Source organism: Pogona vitticeps, chromosome 7 (genome assembly GCF_051106095.1).
Source record: "Pogona vitticeps strain Pit_001003342236 chromosome 7, PviZW2.1, whole genome shotgun sequence".
NCBI classification, from domain to species: Eukaryota; Metazoa; Chordata; class Lepidosauria; order Squamata; family Agamidae; genus Pogona; species Pogona vitticeps.
The window spans coordinates 15,563,482-15,581,638 of record NC_135789.1 but is presented as its reverse complement, the minus strand read 5'-3'; the positions used below and the strand labels follow the sequence as shown (position 1 = coordinate 15,581,638).

The 18,157-nt window shown below is 49.4% G+C and overlaps 2 protein-coding genes across 4 annotated transcripts in view; both read left to right on the top strand.

Annotated features, from left to right (window-relative positions):
• MOB3A (MOB kinase activator 3A) overlaps positions 1 to 18,157 on the top strand; it is a 337,768-nt gene that overhangs the window by 44,801 nt on the left and 274,810 nt on the right. The gene's annotated exons all lie outside the window — the stretch shown is intronic.
• On the top strand, positions 2,553 to 17,400 carry BTBD2 (BTB domain containing 2). 3 transcript variants are annotated; one of them, XR_012080601.2, is made up of 10 exons: positions 2,553 to 3,965; positions 7,426 to 7,545; positions 8,108 to 8,264; positions 8,467 to 8,572; positions 9,311 to 9,508; positions 11,511 to 11,703; positions 12,369 to 12,456; positions 13,128 to 13,274; positions 14,049 to 15,289; positions 17,359 to 17,400. XR_012080601.2 is itself a non-coding variant. In XM_020780797.3 (9 exons), the coding sequence occupies exons 1-9, from the start codon at positions 2,995 to 2,997 to the stop codon at positions 14,208 to 14,210; spliced, it is 2,130 nt and encodes a 709-aa protein (XP_020636456.3). In that variant the 5' UTR covers positions 2,553 to 2,994; the 3' UTR covers positions 14,211 to 17,400. The 3 variants fall into 3 exon arrangements, 2 of the variants coding, with proteins under 2 accessions (XP_020636456.3, XP_020636457.3); XM_020780797.3 differs by having other exon boundaries at positions 12,369 to 12,444; positions 14,049 to 17,400; XM_020780798.3 differs by having other exon boundaries at positions 14,049 to 17,400.

Here is an 18,157-nt window from a genome sequence, read left to right as displayed (position 1 = left end):
CTTCGGAGCAGCCCGGCTTCTCCCAAAGGACTGCCCCGACTGTGCTTGCAGCAGCAGGTGCCCGGTGGAGGAGAAATGACAGATCGGCTCCTGCCTTCTCCTCCACCGGGCACCTCTTCCGCTGCTGCAAGCACAGTCGGGGCAGCCCTTTGGGAGAAGCCAGGTGGTGGGGGAGAAGGCAGGAGCCGATGCCGTCTTCCCCCCCTCCCCCGAGGCTTCTCCCAAAGGGCTGCGCCCGATAGTGGGGGAGAAAACCGGATAATCCATTCCTATTGGAACGGATTATCCGGTTTTCAATGCATCTCTATGGGAAAACACGTTTCACTTAACGATGTTTTCCCATAACGATGTTTTTTTTGGAACCAATTAACCTCGCTATGCGAGGCACCACTGTATGTGGGTAGACCATTAACAGCATCCTCTTCAGGATCAAATCTGGCCAGGAAAGATGGCTGAAAATTTCCCTTCCAGAAATCTGAAGAATTTACCAACATTAGCAAATCTTGTATTCCTGGTCAGAAAAGAGATGAAAACACTCCCAATTCGTGACCAAAACTGACATTTTCACTGTTCAATTCATGTATGGTGGCAACCTATGTACCGCTCATGATTTTATAGACTGGTATGGAGCTACCCCTAGCGTCCAAGTTGGTAAATTGTCCTGCATTTTCCTTTTCAATGTATGGCTGCCTGCGGTATGTTTGATTTTTCTCCTCTTCCTAAGAAAAAACACAGGTCTTCCTTTTTCCACAAAATTATGTCCATCCCAGTACTTTTTTTCTACAGGGGGGATTGCCTTTTACAGGTCAACCCTATTTATGTCTTCTATTTGGGTCCCAATGAGCTGAGTGGTAGGCGAGTAAGATATTATGGGTGTTGTGATCTCTTAATTGAGACAGCAAAAGTTACTCACCATGACCTAATTTCCACTGAATTATTTCAGAAAAAGTAACCACATTTTAATCACATTATCCTTTTCACTCTAATAAAGACTCTTGCTCTCACTAATTAACAATCTTTATTTTTAAACATAATTGTTTTTTCTTAAAATACATTCATTAACATTCTCAACTAACACTGGACAACTTAAAAAAACTATGAAAGCACTTTTAGCGGGTGTAGAAAAAACAAAGAAGAAATAAAAATAGGTTAAGACAACATTAACCCTTGTTTGTCATATGCAGAGAAGAAACCTTTTTAAAGACCTCTTTTAAAGCCCCCCAATCGGAAGGTTACCCCTTTCCTCAATGTCTATGCAATTAATACACATAATGATGATGAGGTATTGTGTGTGAGTTGCTGGATGTGTATCTCATATAACAAAAATGTATAATTTTTCTATAAACATGGGAGTAGAGACCCTTACTCAAATTCAAACCTAGATTTTGAGAAACTGCAGAATAATTATAGCAAGAACAAAAACAATTTGTGTAAATTGATGGGTGTGTATTTGAACAAATGTATGTGACCTTAAAGCAGTGGAAGACAGGAGGGCCTGGTGTGCTCTGGTCCATAGATGGGGTCACGAAGAGTCAGACATGACTTGATGACTAAACAACAACATGTGACCTTAACAAATGTACTGGTTGATTGACTAATGATGATATATGCACATGGGATAAGAAGACACCTCTTTACCCAAATCCAAACCTTGATTTGAGAGACTGCCAGATAAAAGCAGTGATGATGATGATGATAGGAAGAGTTTTGAGATGTTACACCCTGCCAATCATTACAGGGTCCCCCCTTTCCCGGCCATGAAAGTCTCTCTCATCCTTCTTTCATGCCCATCAAAATCCCTGCCCCCCACGTTTTCCTTAATTTCAAAATGCCCCTTTATGTGCTTTTTTGTCTAACAATACTACGCTTTTCTGATCCTTCTGTTCGGCTTTAGCCCTGGGGCGATCGCAGGACACCCTCCCCCCTGTGTCCTGCCATGGCCCCAGGGCTAAAGCTGAGTCTCCCTGTCCAGGCATCCTCAAGGAAGGGAGGGTGGAGGGCCTGGCTTCTCTCCCCATGAACCTCAAACCCTCCTCCTCCCAAGGGCGAGAGCCAGCCTGTTCTCCCCTCCCCCAATACGCCTCAGGGGGAGAAACATGGGTGTCCCTCCTTATCCCAACGTCTACAACCGGATCTTCCCTAGGCATGCATCGGGATAGACAAATTTAATAATAATAATAATAATAATAATAATAATAATAATAATAATAATAATAATAATAATAATAATAATAATAATAATAATAATAATAATGCACATGGGATAAGACAGCCTATAATAATGATAATAATAATAATGATGATAATCATGCACATGGGACAAGACAGCCTTAATAATAATAATAATAATAATAATAATAATAATAATAATAATAATAATAATAATAATAATAATAATAATAATAATAATAATGCACATGGGATAAGACAGCCTATAATAATGATTATAATAATGATGATAATCATGCACATGGGACAAGACAGCCTTAATAATAATAATAATAATAATAATAATAATAATAATAATAATAGCAGCAGCAGCAGCAGCAGCAGCACATGGGATAAAAAGGCACCCTATTTACCCAAATCCAAATCCTGATTTGAGAGACTGCAAGATAACAGTAATGATAATAATAGGAATTTATTTATTGAATTATTTGTTTGAAGAGTTCGAGCCTACAGTGGGAGGTTTTGTTGCGAATGTTCCACCGTGCCAATAATTTACACACACACACACAGCGCTGTTATTCCCCCTCGATTATTATTATCACACGACACACTAATACTAATCATGGATGGATGAGGAGGGTCACACACACCCCTCCCGCGCTCTCCCGCATTCCCTCCGCCGCCCTCCAAAGACAACCCACCCAACCCCTCAAAAACCTCCTTGATTCCTTTTTTCCCTCATAAAAACCAAAAAACACGACCATTTAAAAATCCTCCCTCCCTCCACTCCCTCCTTTTTTTTTTTTTTTTTACCTCACGGCATGGATGATGGCAGCGCCTCCTCCTCCTCCTCGTTCCCCTCAGGCGACGACGAGGACGGCCCGGCTTTCCCCCTCTCGTCGTCTTCGTCGGCCTCTTCCTCCTCTCTGTCCCCCCTCATGGGGGGTCGTCGCCGTCCCCGGGGCTCCTTCTGTCCCCCCTTCTCCTCTTTCTGCTGCTGCCGCCGCCGCCGCCCGGGCCTCCCCCTGGCCCGCCTCCTCCATCCTCCTCCTCCATCATCCTCCGGCCTCCTCCTCCTGGTCGTGGCCGCCGCCTCCCGCCCCGTCCTCCCTGTCGAGGGCGGCCGGCTCCTCGTCGTCGTCGCCTCCTCCTCCGCCGCCGCCACTGCGGGGGCCCCCCCCGCCATCTTCCTCTTCCTCCTCCTCCTCTCCCGCGGCGGCTCCTCCTTCCCGCAAAATGGCGGCGGGCGGCGGCGGCCTCCCTCCCTCAGCGGCCACGGCCAGGAACGGCCACGGCGGCGGCCTGGTTTTTACCTCAGCCGCCGCGCCCCCGCCGCCGCCGCCGCCATCATCATCATCATCATCATCATCTCCTCCCCCTCCTGCTTCGCCTCAGGCGGCGCGGCTTCCTCTTCTTCTCCCTCCTCCCCCTCCCCCTTCTTCTCCCTCAGGAGCCTCCTTTTCCCCTCAGGCGCCTCTTCCTCCTCCTCCGGCTTCTCCGACCCACAACGCCCGGGCCAACCCTTTGCCCGGCCCGGGGGCGACGGCCACGACCACGCCGGGGTCGGCGGGGCCTCCTCCTCTTCCTCCTCCTCCTTCTTCTTCGGCTTCCCCCCCGCCGGCGCCTCCTCCTGCTCCGCCGCCGCCGCCCCACCGGGAGCCGGCCTACAACTGGCAGGCCACGAAGCCGACGGTGCAGGAGCGCTTCGCCTTCCTCTTCAACAACGAGGTCCTCAGCGACGTCCATTTCCTGGTCGGCAAAGGGCGGGCTGGCGCCCAGCGCATCCCGGCCCACCGGTGGGTGTGTGGGTGTGGGTGTTGGGGGGACGGGGGGGGAAAGGAAGCGAGGAGGATGGTGGAGATGATGGCGGAAGGCGCTCAGGGAGGGAGGGGGTGCTCCCTCCCTGGCCTTGGCCTCCCTTCCCACCCCCACCTCTCTCTATCCCACCCCTGGGGCTCTACCGGTGTTATCATCTGCCTGCCCAAGTTGGGGGGGGGAGTCGGGTTGTTCTTCTGGGGACGGGAAAAGGGGGCGGCGGCGGCTGATGTCCTTCACCTGTCCGGCCTTACCTGGAGAAGGATCGACCTCTCCATCACCCACCTGTCGTCTTGTCACCTGTCTATTGTTTTTATTATTATCTCTTTATTCTCGACCTGCTCCTCTCGATTTTAGAGAAATCCCGATCTGGGTCCGTCTGACTCGGATCTCTCTCTGGTCTTCCTGTCCCTGGGTCTCCTCCCCCCCCCCCCCCCCGTGGATGGACCTGCTTCCTCTACCCCAATAGAGCCTCTACCTGTCCTTCTTTCTCTACCTCCCTGCCCAGGGGCCTCCATTTATTATTGACCTGCCCACCTGGGTCCATCAGTTTGTATCTTATTTGTTGTCTACCGGTCATTCTGTATCCATCCACCTGCCCATCTATATAGAAGTATCTACCTGTCCGCCTGCATCCGTCTGCCTCTCTGTCCATTACCTGCTCATGGGTTTCTATTAATTACCTGCCCATCTATATATGAGTATCTACCTGTCCGCCTGGATCCGTCTGCTTCTCTGTCTATTACCTGCCCATTGCTTTCTATTTATCAATTACCTGCCCATCTATATCTATAGAAGTATCTTACTTGGATCTATCAACCTGTCTGTATCTCTCTATTGTCTTCCTGTCCGTCGGTCTCTGTTTATGGTTTACCTGCTCTATACCAATATAGTATCTGCCTGTCATTCTTTGTCCACCTACATCCATGGGTCTCTATTTATTATGAACCTGTCCGCCTGGATCCATCTATGGTCTACCTGTCAGTCTATATATGTGATAGCTATCAATGTGTATTTGTATTATTTAGCTGGCTTTATGCATCTCTACCGTACACCTGCCAGATAGTGGAGCCAGAGGTTGGGAGTTCGATTCTCCAAGGTGCTTCCTTGACAGGGGCCGGACATGATGATCCATACGGTCCCCATTCTAAGATTATTATTATTCCTCCTCCTCCTCTCCCGCGGCAGGAGTGTCTGTATACTGTCTGCCTGTCCTTTTGTGTATGTATGGTTTACCTGTCCCTCTGCACCTATAAGTAGGTTTAGAAGAAGAACTGTGCAAGATATTTCATTCAGCATCTCATCCTGTCTCTTAATGTCTGACGAAGTGGACGTGTCCCCAAAAGCTCACATTATAATATAATAGTTAGACTTTAAGGTGCCACCTTTTCTTTTGCTTTGTTTTCCTTGGATTTTGCCTGATATATCTGTACCCATATATTATCTATCTGTCCATTTGTATCCACCTAAGTCAAGACTGTGTAATTTCCCCCCATCTGTATTATTTATCTGTACTCATGTACTGTATTATCTGCCTGTTCACCTCTAACTATTTATACCAGTGGTTCTTAACCTTTTTGAAAGAAACACCCCCTTGAGCCATTGAGGAAGTTATCATCGCCCCCCTCCATGAGGTGATGATATCTTACCCACCCACCCACCCACCCACCCACCCACCTACCTACCTACCTACCTACCTACCTACCTACCTACCTACCTACCTACCTACCTACCTACCTACCTACCTACCTGTCTCCCTCCCCACCCGGGTGCGAGGCAGCGCTTCACGGGGCGAGGATGTGGACCCAAGAGACCCTTTCCTTCCACCCGATCCACACTCAGTGCTCCCCTAAAGGAGAAAGCCGAGACGTGGCAGGTAGAAAGAGCTGGATCATCTGGCGGCAGCAGCAGCACCGGATCTACTGCCAGCACTGCGGCTGAGGTCGCCTTCATAGGTTTGGCTCACTCCAGCGCCCCCCTACCACCCCCTTCTGTTCTTTCGCCCCCACACCACCCCTTTTCGTTCTACCGCCCCCCTGAAAAATGAAATCGCCCCCTGGGGGGCATTATTGCCCACGTTAAGAACCACTGATTTATACCATCCATCCATCTACATAATTCGTACCCATTTCTATCTGGCCCTCTATACTTATAATAGATGTCTGCTGTTATGCATCTATCTGTGAATTTACATCTCTAGTATCCTGTTTCCCTGAAAATAAGACCTAACCTGAAAATAAGCCCTAGTATGATTTTTCAAGATACTCGTAATATAACCCCTACCCCCAAAATAAGCCCTAGTTAAATGAAACCCCGCCCTCCACCCTTGCGCAGCAACCGGAAGGTAATGACAGGACTGTACAGTATTTGAATAAATGTAGATTGTTGTACATCCTCTGAATATAAGCCCTAATGCGTTTTTGGAGCAAAAATTAATATAAGACCCTGTCTTATTTTCGGGGAAACATACAGTAGTATCTCTCTGGCCTTTTTATCTGTCTATCTCTTTCTCTCTCTGAGTCAATCCGTACATTCTGTCTGTCCATCTGTACTATCTTCCTGTCCTTTTATATCTCCATCCATCTACCTGTCTGTCAGGATCCATTTATCTGTATGATCTACCTATCCATCTAGGTTTATATTGTCAATTTCTATCTCTGTTAACCTGATCTTCTATAACTGTATTTTCTACTTGGTGATCTGCATCATTTTGTATGACCTGCCTGTCCATCTATATAATCTACCTGTCTATCTATAGCTGTATTATCTAAAGCATGAAGCTTTAGGTACCTACCTGTCTAGCTAAATCCCTCTACCTGTCTGTCAGTGTTTATCTGTGTGATGTACCTGTCTTCTCCCTGTGCGTTTCTGTTTATATTATATATCTGTCAGTTTATTCATCTGGTCTATATCAATATTATCTACCTGTCCAGCTGTGTCTATCTGTATAACCAGTCTGTCCATCCACATTAACTGTCTGTCCATAATCTGTATCTGCCTGTATTATCCTCCTGTCCATCCATATATGCATTATTTGTGTCCATGTTAACTACCCATTGGTCTATATCTGTATGCATTCTCTTAACACTTTCTCTACCTATCTGTGTCTACCTATTCAACTTGTGTGCCTTTTGCACTACAGAATTCTGCCTACCTTTGTAGGTCTGGGCAGCTGTTGTGAAATGAAGGGCAGTTTTTCATTGTTTCTAGAAAGCTTTAAGCAAGAGCTCCTCTATGAAGGTTTAAGTGCAGAGAGGAATTTATAGAAGGAAAGGCTGCAACCGTTCCATGGAAAACGGTTGTTTGCCATCCTTCGCTCCGTGTCGATCCCAGTGGATAAGTCGATCCCAGAGATCCATCTAAGTGGACGGTACGGAAAAGATTTAGAAGTGGAATCCACTCAGTGAGCGACTTTTTTCTCCTTTTTCTCCCAAATACCAGGTTTGTGTTGGCCGTTGGCAGTGCAGTTTTCGATGCTATGTTCAACGGTGGAATGGCCACGACCTCCACAGAGATAGAACTGCCTGACGTTGAGCCAGCTGCTTTCCTAGCTTTGCTGAAGTAAGTTGGTTTCTGTAGAAGGCCAGCTAACCCTGGAAAGATACTGTGAGCAACCAGAGGGGTTGGAGATTGATAGAACGGGAAGCACCCTCTTTTTCATTTGTACCATGAGGTGCCCAGAGACTTCCATTTTAAATTTTTAGCAAGGGTTCTAGTCCTCATGATAGCACAGAAATATTAAGACAGTCAGAAATGTGTCTGAGAGAGGGGAGAGTCTGTCTCCTTTTGAACAAATGTGTGTAACAAAGCTTGTTTTGTTTGTTTAAAGTATTTTTACCCCGCCTTTCTCTTTAGAAGGACCTAAGGTGGCTTACATCATTAAAAGGACAATATTTAAGAGCTGATAACAATAAGTATAGAAATACTTTAAAAGAATGAAACAAATTATATTAAAACAGGTAAATAAAATCAATGCTAAAAGCAAATTTAAAAGCAATTGCGCATGACAGTCCAATTTGATAAACCCCTGTCAAGTTGATCGGGGAAAATATATTCCTTATCTCTGCTGCATCCCGTTGAGTGAAAAAAACCCAGTGACGTTTCCTTCTTTTCTCCCTTCCAGGTTTCTGTATTCGGACGAAGTCCAAATTGGGCCAGAGACCGTCATGACAACGCTTTATACGGCCAAGAAGTACGCGGTCCCTGCCCTGGAAGCCCATTGCGTGGACTTTCTCAAGAAAAACCTGAGAGCGGACAACGCTTTCATGCTCCTGACGCAGGTCAGAACTTTACCTTCTCTCTCTCAGAGACCCAGGATATTGGGGGCGCCTCTCTCTCAGCCGGTCGGCGCTTGGGAGGTCAGCACCTCCAAAGCTCCCGCTACGCTGAGAAGAGGTTCCCGAAGCGAGCACGGTATTGTGGGAGCCCCTCTTGCGAATCCCCGTTTGATTTTCCCTTTACCGGTTGACGTCCCTTTCTTAGGCACGGCTCTTTGACGAGCCCCAGCTCGCCTGCCTTTGTCTGGAGAACATCGATAAGAACACGTCCGACGCCATCAATGCCGAAGGCTTCACGGATATCGACCTGGGTAAGCGACCTGCCACAGTTCAGACCACAGACGACACCCTCTTTTGCTGCTTTCAAAGGCCTCTTCTAAGAAAACTCCCTTTTTGTAATCATTGCTTTTCCTTTTGGCTAAGCAATTTTAATTTGGATCTCTGTTTCAGCTTTTTATATATATATCCTGACCTTGGAGGTTAACCACTGGAATGATCTATCCGGTAAAAAACTTAAGAAATAGGGGGAAGGAGATCTTATATAAAGGCATCATTTTTATATATACTGTATAACCTCCGAGGTCAGGATTTCGCTGCCTCTCAAACAGCGAGAGGGTTCTGAGACAGAGAAGCTAAATGCCAGCCAAACAGGAACCTGATTTTGGAGTTGTATTGTTTTTAATGCCTGCATTCTTGTGTGTTTTTGATCCGCTTGAAATCTGTTTTGTATCCTTCTTTCAAAAACAATCGCAGCCTCTGTTTGGTTTTTGGACGGTAAGGAGTCCTTGGTCCACCCTGCCTTTCCTGGAGGAGGGTTCAGACCCTGTGCTCAGAGCCGATCATTCAACCCAGCAGGCTTGCCCTCACCCTAAATTCCCATCCATCTAGAATAAGACCCTTTACAAGCTGGCAGGCAGTGGTTCCTGGGAAATCACCTTGAGGTGCAAAGTATTCCTTAAAAACCCAGCAGATGGGCCAGATCGTTTTCTTTCCTGGGTAAGGAGGAACTGAAGGGACCCCCAGTTGACCTCCCTTTCCTCGACCGGCAGACACGCTGGTGGCCGTCCTGGAGCGGGACACCCTGGGCATCCGGGAGGTGCGCCTCTTCAACGCCGTGGTCCGGTGGGCCGAAGCCGAGTGCCAGCGCCAGCAGCTGCAGGTGGCACCCGAGAACAAGCGCCAGGCCCTGGGGAAGGCCCTCTCGCTCATCCGCTTCCCCCTGATGACAATTGAGGAGTTTGCGGCGGGTAACCTTGTCTTGAAAAATATTCCAAAATAAACAGGGTGTTTTTTTGGGGGGGGAGGGGCAAGATATTTATTTAAGGCCCTGTCGTATGTCCCGCCGCCCAGGGAGGGAGGGAGGGTGGGCAAGAGAGGACTACAAGACAGGGCCTTCTTGGCTGCAGCACCAGGGAAGTCCTCTCTGTTGAGCTCCTGGCAAAAACCGCACTCCTCCGTCTGGCCTACAGCGGTTTCTTACTCACAGGTTTCAACCCACTTTTAAAGAACCTTTAAATCTGATTTATTGTAGAGCAGTTTTGGCAAAAACAAACGAAAACCCCACACACCACCAAACAACATAGTCCTGCGGGATAGCTCAGGGGTTTAGGTTGTCTGGCTGCGGAGCCAGAGGTTGGGAGTTTGAATATTCCACTGGGTCTCCTTGACGGGCTGGACTGGATGACCCACAAGGTCCCTTCCTACTTCTAAACTTATTACTTGCGATTAATAATAGCTTAAACCATTTCACTAAATGGTATGCGAAATGCTCTAGTGAATGTTATATGTGCATGTTTGTGTGTGTGTTTAAAGATAAAGTTTTTTCCCTTCTTTCTTGGTCCAACTCGTCTTCTACCTCCGTCGGCAGCTTCTAGTAAAGTTAAAACAAGCCATTGAAATAAAACTTCAGTCTGCCGACTAAGCACACCACCAGCCTGTGTTTTGCCAGCGCTGCAAATAACTTTTGGAAACAAAAGGGCTTCTTGCTTTTCCTTTCTTTCTGGAATTTGCTCCGGAAGGCAAACTGTGAAAGAGCCACACCAAAGATACAGGGCTGATAACATTCCACCGCTGGGTTTCGATTGTGTCTAGGGATGTGATACGAAACACACCTTGTCTGTTTCTTTATTTGGGAAAAGACAGGAAGGGGGGAAAGGGGGAAATCCCTCTTGGGACAGCTGAATAAATCCAGAACGGCCCTTTCCTTGGTTAACACGGATCAGGGTCCCAAACAAAACTCCTGCCACTAAGCGGAAGATTTGGGCTTTCCCTCTTCTTTTTGGGCCGCTCTGTTGGGGAGCCGTTTTTCCCAAATGAATATTCCTGTGTCGAGCTGAAAGTAAAGAAATGAAGATCCTCTTTTCTGTGCATTTAAAACAAGGGGACCATATGTGCCCCGCCTCCCTCTGGATCGGGTGGTTTGAACTGTCCCACAGCCGGAAATGGTGACGTGGACTCAAAACTAGCCCCGCCGGGAATCGTTTTACCTCCGGTGGAGGATTTTGGCCACCAGGAAGGATGTTGTAGGGGGCAGGCGGCCGGGTATAGACCTAGACCACAGGGGGAGAGAGACGATACGTAAAACCTAGCTGCTGCAGAAGCCTCTTTGGAACAAGGCGAGGAGGAAGAGTTGCTCCTCTGTTGTTCTCCCTGCTCTGCCTTCAGCCTACCTGCATCTCTGCCCTTCTCTTGCTTGTCATTTTCCTTTGGCCATTTTCCTTTCGGGCCGTGGATTTCCAGAGTGGTAAAAAAAACAAAACAAAACCAAAAAACGGCAGGAATTGGCCCCTGTTCTTGTTAATAAAGAACCGAATGGGATAAGAGTAAAACACAGCATTGGTTGTTTGTCCTACCCTCTTATTTTATGTCTGCCGTGTCTCTTCTCTCGTGTGCAGGTTTGCATTTTCTTTTTCTCTGCAAAAATAGTGTAGAATCATAGAATGACCTGAGTTGGCAGGGGCCTCGAGTCCCACCCCCTGCTTAAGGCAGGAATCTAAATCCAAGCAGATCTGATAAGATGCTTGTCCAGTTTTCCCTTGAGTGCCTCCAGCATTGAGAGCGCTCTCCCCCTCCCGAGGTCACAGGTCCCGTTGTTGTACCGCTCTATCAGTTGGGAAGTTTTTCCTGAGATTCAGCCAAAATCTGGCTTCATGTCGTTTGAGCCCATGGTGACCCTCCTCTTAAAACTCCATGCCTGTGTGAATAAAACCATGGAATTGATGTGGGCTTTTGCTCTCCTGCCTCCTCCAGGGCCAGCTCAGTCAGGCATCCTCACGGACCGGGAGGTGGTCAGCCTCTTCCTCCACTTCACTGTCAACCCCAAGCCGCGGGTGGAGTTCATCGACCGGCCGCGCTGCTGCCTGCGAGGCAAGGAAGGCAGCATCAACCGCTTCCAGCAGGTGGAGAGCCGCTGGGGTTACAGCGGGACCAGCGACCGGATCCGGTACTCCGGCTTTCTTTGTCACTGTTACTGCTGCGAAATTGCCAAAGAGCCCTGTTAGGTCTGAAAGCCTCCTGGGTTTCATTTTGGAGACCGTCGCCCGCTTCTTCAGAGGCGTGTGGCGAAGGGGGGCCCTCTGTCCATGAAACACGGTGAATCTTTCTAACGCTTAAGGGGCCACCGGCTTCTTCCTTTCTTTTGATCCTCTTGCTGTGGTTCCCATGGCAAGGAGGTGTTAGGCTTTTTAAGTCCTTGGCAATAACCCACTTCCTGGCCCAGCTCTCCCTTCCAATGTCGGGAAGTTCCCTCTCCCCCCCCGAAAACAAAGCAGCTGACCCCTTGGCGGTAGCAGAACCTCCACCATGTACCTGCTCTCTGTTGGCTCTCCTGCCCTTACGCTTTCTTTGACCGGAGATACGCAGAGCTGGATTAGCAGCCTTGACCCAGATCTCTGCCACAATCTTCCCGAGCTCTTCTTAAGCGTCGAGGGGGGCGGGATGTCAGCAGCCGGCAGGAATAGCAAGGCTGTCTTCCCGACAGGGAAGGGGGTTAGGATCTTGTAACTGGGGTAACTCTGCTTACTTTGTGTGATATATAGATGACTTTTTGTCACCAGCCTTACCTGCTCTGATTCTGACTTTGGTCTTCTCCCTTTGTGCCTCCCGCAGGTTCTCTGTTAACAAACGGATATTTATTGTTGGTTTTGGGTTGTACGGCTCCATCCACGGCCCGACAGATTATCAAGTAAATATACAGGTAGAAAATGTCCTATCCTTGGGGCTTGCATGAAGCTGTGGGCAGGGGCGGGGCAGGGCAGGAGGGCAGCCCCAAACACAGACCATGGAAAGGGGCTCTCCCACCCATTCCCACAAGCCAGGCTCTGGCTTCCTTGGCTAACAGGAGTATGAATGTGTTACAGTCCCAGAACTTCCCCCAGAATAAGAGAAGAGGAAGCCACTTCTGAAGATGCTCTACCTGGAAAAGGCTTGCTATCAGCCAGACTTGATGGCACACAATGATGATATATTATCATCCCACTGTAGCTGTAGAGGTTCCCGTCCCTATACAGACTGGGGCAGACCTTGTTTAGCTTCCGAGACTCAGCTACCTTTGGTGTGTTTAGGAGAGCATCATATAACTTGTTTTGTTATTCATTTTCTAGTTTATCCTGTCCATAGCCTCAGCCCGGGGGGGGGGGGCACAGCACCAGCTAAACCCCCTAAATTATGAGTCACAGTCACAGCCTCTTGGGTCCTTTTGAGGAAAAATGCGGGTAAAAACTATTTTAAATAAATACGTGCATGCACGCATTCATGCAGGCAGACATGCCTACATGGAAGAACCATGTCTGGTTTTGTGTAAATTGCAGTTTGGGTGTTGGCCCAGCTCCTCCCTCCCAATATTCTCCCCTCCTTCATCCCCTTCAGATCATCCACACAGACAGCAACACGGTCCTTGGCCAGAACGACACAGGCTTCAGCTGCGACGGCTCGTCCAACACCTTCCGGGTGATGTTCAAGGAGCCCGTGGAGATCCTGCCTGCTGTCAGCTACACAGCCTGCGCAACGCTCAAGGTGCCCTGAGTTGGGGTGGAGGAACAGGCAGGCAGCCGGGGGGGGGGGGAGAGCATCCTTGGTCCTTCTGGAACCCAGTGTGGAGAGGAAGGGCAAGGAAGGACGCTCCAGTGGAGCCCTTTCTCAGATTTTATGGGGGCATTGTTTAAGGAACTGGGAGAAGGTCAGTGTAGAAGCATAGAACCCTAGAACAGTTGAGTTGGAAATGGATCCAAAATATCATCAAGTCCACCCCCCTCCCCCGCTCAATACAGGAATCCAAATCAAAGCAGATCCAGTTTTCCCTTAAAGGCCTCCAACATTGGAGGGCTCACTCACTCCTTCCCGAGGTCATTTATTTATTAGATTTCTGTCCCGCCCATCTAGACCAAGGGTCTACTCCGGGTGGTCGTGGGTCCTGTTGTTGTGCTGCTCTAACAGTTGAGAAGTTTTTCTATGATAATATAGCCGAAATCCGGCTTCCTGCTGCTCAAGCCCATTGTTTGACATGTCCTGCCCTCTGGGAGGATGGAGGGACAGAGATCCTGCCCCTACCTTTCAGAGTCTTTGAAAAATGCTCTCTTCTCTCCCCTCTGTTGTCTTTCCTCAAGGCTAACCAGGCCCCAGTTCTTTCCATCTTCCCTGCTAGGCCCCAAAAACAAAAACTGGGTGTTGTTTCATTTCATGGCAAAAGAGTATTCCTCCTCCACGGACGGTCGGAGAGAGGTCACTGAGCAGCCTCTCTCATTGTGGCAGTCTTAACAGGCTCTTCTGTTTTGTCCCCTTCTGCTGCAGGGCCCCGATTCCCACTACGGGACCAAAGGGCTGCGTAAAGTGATTCACGAGTCGCCGACGACGGGGGCCAAGACCTGTTTCACGTTCTGCTACGCCGCCGGCAACAATAACGGCACCTCGGTGGAGGATGGACAGATCCCCGAGATCATCTTCTACACCTAAAGGGGTGTGTGTGTTTCCGTTTGGGCCACTGCTGGAGACTCATGGCCGGCCAGACACGTGCACCGCTTCCTCCTCCCCACTCTTTTAACGCCCCCTCCTGCGCTGATGTCGCCATCTTGCCTTCTGCCATACTGACCGGGGGGGGGGGGGTAGTCTGAAGAAGACAAACGACTAAGCGGACAGGCTGTCTGAGATCGCACTTGCCGAACACGCCGGGAGCTCATGCAGGACAGGACATGGACCGGTTGAGCCCCATTGGCCTGGGGGGGCGCCCCCGACCCCTTCATTGCACTGAATGTAGCTGCTTTTTCTTCCCTCTGGCTGTTGGCGGGGGGGGAGGCAAAGTCACCCTTGCGAGGAGCCACCAAAGAGATTCTCTTAAGCGGTGTGGATGACAGTGGAAAGAAGAGGCCTGGGTGGGCAATGGAGATCCTGGCCTGAACGGGATGGCTCCGATACTCTTGGAAGTCTTTCCCTCCTGCACGTGGGCGGTGGGCGATTCCCTGCATGCGGCAGCAGCCTTTTCAGATAATCCTGGAAACACCCCCCCCTCAGCTGATGGTGGCCACCGAGGGGAGGCCGCCCAGCTTTCAAGAGCTCGTAGACTGATTTCGGAGTGCCGACGGTCCGAGGTTTGCCTCCGCCAGCTTGCTTTGCCCTCCCCGTGGGTGCGTTCACTTCATTCTCCAGCCTGGGGGGGCGGGGGCGGGAGGGATGGGAAGCAGTGGTTTCCTTTGGCATTGGCGTTCCCCACACAGCCTGGATCGTTGTTGTCAAGGAAGCCTGGTCCTTAGTCCATTTCTGCTGCTAATAAGAGTGCAACATAACAATGCATGTTGTTCTCCGGTCGTGTTCTGTGGTCTCGTTCCCGTTGAGAAAGCTGTCGCTGTGACGGTCGGCAACGAGGCGGTGTCTTGCCACCCCCCTGAAAACCAGGAAGAAGTTGAGCGGGCTGTGAGGTGCCCTAAACGGAGGTTCCCAAGAATGTTGTGAGAATAATCATCTTCTGAGAACGGCTGAACTGGAAGGGACCCTCTGCATCAGCCAGTCCAGCCCCTGTCAAGGAGCAGGGAGCGTAGGTCCGTTTATTCATGTTTGTGCAAAATTACCCCTTTTCATGTCCCTGGTTGAAGCCATGGAATAACCTGACCGATGCTGGCTGGTTTAAGCATCCGGTCACCGGGGAAGGCTGTCCACCTTCCAAAACTGGCTTATTTTTCCCCCCTTGTTGGCTTCAGCCGGATATGGACTGAACCGTCTGTGGCGATCACCCCTTTATTGCCCCTTTTTCTTTGGGCCTCACAAAGGAACACATGCCCTTTTCCCTGCCACCAGGTATTCTTCTAATACCACTTCAAGTCCCACACAGGAGATGTCACCCCAAAAGGTCATATACTTTAGGAAGCAGGGTTTATGACTGATTAAATATTCTTTTATTATTATTCAACAGGAAAATCATAGGTGAGTTGGTTCAGGTTCAGTCACTTTACTATCAATTTTATATCTCTCTTGTTATGCTTATGCGTTCATTCCTGCTTGTTCCATGTGTTTTACTTTCAGAAACCTTTAACCTGTTCCTAAACCCTAACACTCTCTGTACATCTTCTGGTCCCTGACTCTTTCTACCTCTCCCTCACTCCAACTGTCCCTAACTGTCCCTTCAACTCCCTCTAACTGTCACTCCAGCTCCGCCCCTCCTTCTCTATCTTTGGCTCCTCCCCCTTAGTGGCTGTGATGGACAGGCAGGAATGACGTCACGTTTTTTTGGATTCCGCTACACCGTCTCTCTCGGCAGGCTTTCCATGTGATGCTTCACCTCCTAAGGGCTCCTCTTAGCATCGCTTCTGCTGGTGATCCCCCAGCTCAGATCACATGGTTTCCTCTAAAGTCATGGATAAGAGTAATCTATGCTCTTTTTGAATTTAAAGAAAAGCAGGGGGTGCCCCTCTGTTACCAGCTAGGGAAGTGACGGTGCTGGTTTCGCGTCCCCCCACGCCCTTTCTGTGAAGCCACCTGTCTCTGACCATCCAGTCCCTCATCTTCAGGCTCTGTTCAAGGGAGCTTGACGTTTCCCACAGGTAACTCCGACACTGGTGGAGTCCCTTGTGAAGCAGTGGGAAGGGTGCCCATCCTGCACCCCCTCCCCCCCCTCCATAGGTGAGAGGTCTCGATGGTTCCTCTTAACCATTTTGAGGGCTCCTGGATGCTCTGTAGGGGAACTCTCGCGACACATCTTTAGGTTCACATACCAGATTGGCTGAAGACGTTTAAAGAGCCTAGCCGTGGTCTTTAAACCTAGCTGGGCTGATTTGGACTGTGTCAAGTCTTGAGAAAACTTCCTGGTGAAAAAGCATCAACTGAGGCACATTTGGGGGGCTGTGTACTCAAATCTCCTTACCTCCCACACCAGTGGACTGCTCCTGTGTGGCCCGTGGTACTCCTCACGGTGGCCAATATGACAAACGGGTCCATTCCTCTGTGGCCAACCCTTGGGTGAGGCGAGAGCCCATGTGTTGTTGGCTTTCCTTCCAGAGTCACGGCGCCACTGGCCTCGCTGAGGGCCGGAACCTTGCTTTGCCTAGCTGCTTTCCCTGCAGAGGTGAATAAATGCCTAACCCCCTCCCTCTTGGGACCTTCTCCGTTTTTTTTTCCTTTCACCAGAGAGGCAGGTTCCCTGAGCGGTATACCTAACCCCCCCCACCTCATAACAGAGAAGGGAGAAATCACTGGATGAATTCCAAACAAGGCTTTATTAGCTCTGTGTGTGAAGGGGACAATTTATTGTCCACGATCACAGCTCAGTGTAGAAAAAGTGAGCGGAATCCTCTCCTTTGGCATGTCTCGTGGGCCCCCTTTTTCAATTACAGAACGGGTTCCTGGCGTGGGTGGGAGGTCTGCAACACACCAAAGGGACCTCCCCACAAGCCCAGTTCTTGGTGCCCCAGGGCAAATGCTGATGTTGCGTGCCATTAGCCGTGGACAATTCCCCCTTTGGAGGAGCCCCACAGAGTGTGTGAGTGTGTGGAGATCCCGGGATGTGTGAAGGACCTGCAGGGTGCCCATGCCATACTCTAAATACAATCGTGAATGTATTCCACCCACTGTATTTGGCATTCACCCCCATTTTCTTTCTCTCTCTGCTTTTCAGTTTGTAAATAAGAATAAAAGGCAAGCGAGGTTTCTCATTTTAGCAAGCGAGTGCTTTGTGGCTGGACAGGCAGACAGAACGCAAGAAAGCAAGCAGGTAACTGTACGAAACAGGCTTTGATGCTCCCTCACCACCCCAAAAGAATGGAGACTTTGCCCCCTTCTGTGCAGCTGGAGAGACACAAAAAACAAACCAAAACCCACATCCTGTAGAGCCAGGTGTTAATTTAGCTTCGGGCTCCAAAGCATAGAAGTGCCAGCTTTTTTTTAAAAAAAACTTTTTTGTGGGGAGAAGTAACTCACACCATGGCCCATGTACGTGAGCCCATTGAAAAGAGTCCTGGTTTTGTGGCTGCAGGTGTCCTTGCCGGGCTCTGGCTTTGGGGGTCCCAAATCCACCCTGCAAAAGTAACTCCTACAAGGCAGTTTGGAAGTACTGTACGTAGATTAAAAAGGTTGAAATTGTACCATGAGTTGATGCTGCCTGAGCAGGAGTTGGGAGGTACCTATTCGAGATGACTTGTCGTCTCCGGGCGGCGCATCTGAAGACCCTACTTTCCAAATCGTACGACAACTCTGTTGCAAAGTTTGTGCGGCTCCATCCTCTAAATTACAAGCTTTCCAGAAGTCGTCAAACTCTCAAGCTTCCCTTTGCCTTTGTAGGCGAAGAGGGGTCGGGGGGGGGGTTTGCTTTTGCAGCCCACAAAACGTGTTGAAGGCACCGCCCTTGCAGTGTGACATGAATCAGTGGGTAGGAGGGAGAGCAGAAGGAAACCTTTGGAAAGAGTCCACTTTGGAAA

What these genes read in the sequence shown, in the direction of transcription:
- BTBD2 (XM_020780798.3), top strand. Translation starts at nt 2,995, where the DNA reads ATGATGGCAGCGCCTCCTCCTCCTCCTCGTTCCCCTCAGGCGACGACG. An exon ending in CTTCACGGATATCGACCTGG is followed by an intron (nt 8,573 to 9,310) that starts GTAAGCGACCTG and finishes CTCGACCGGCAG; the next exon opens with ACACGCTGGTGGCCGTCCTG. An exon ending in AATTGAGGAGTTTGCGGCGG is followed by an intron (nt 9,509 to 11,510) that starts GTAACCTTGTCT and finishes TGCCTCCTCCAG; the next exon opens with GGCCAGCTCAGTCAGGCATC.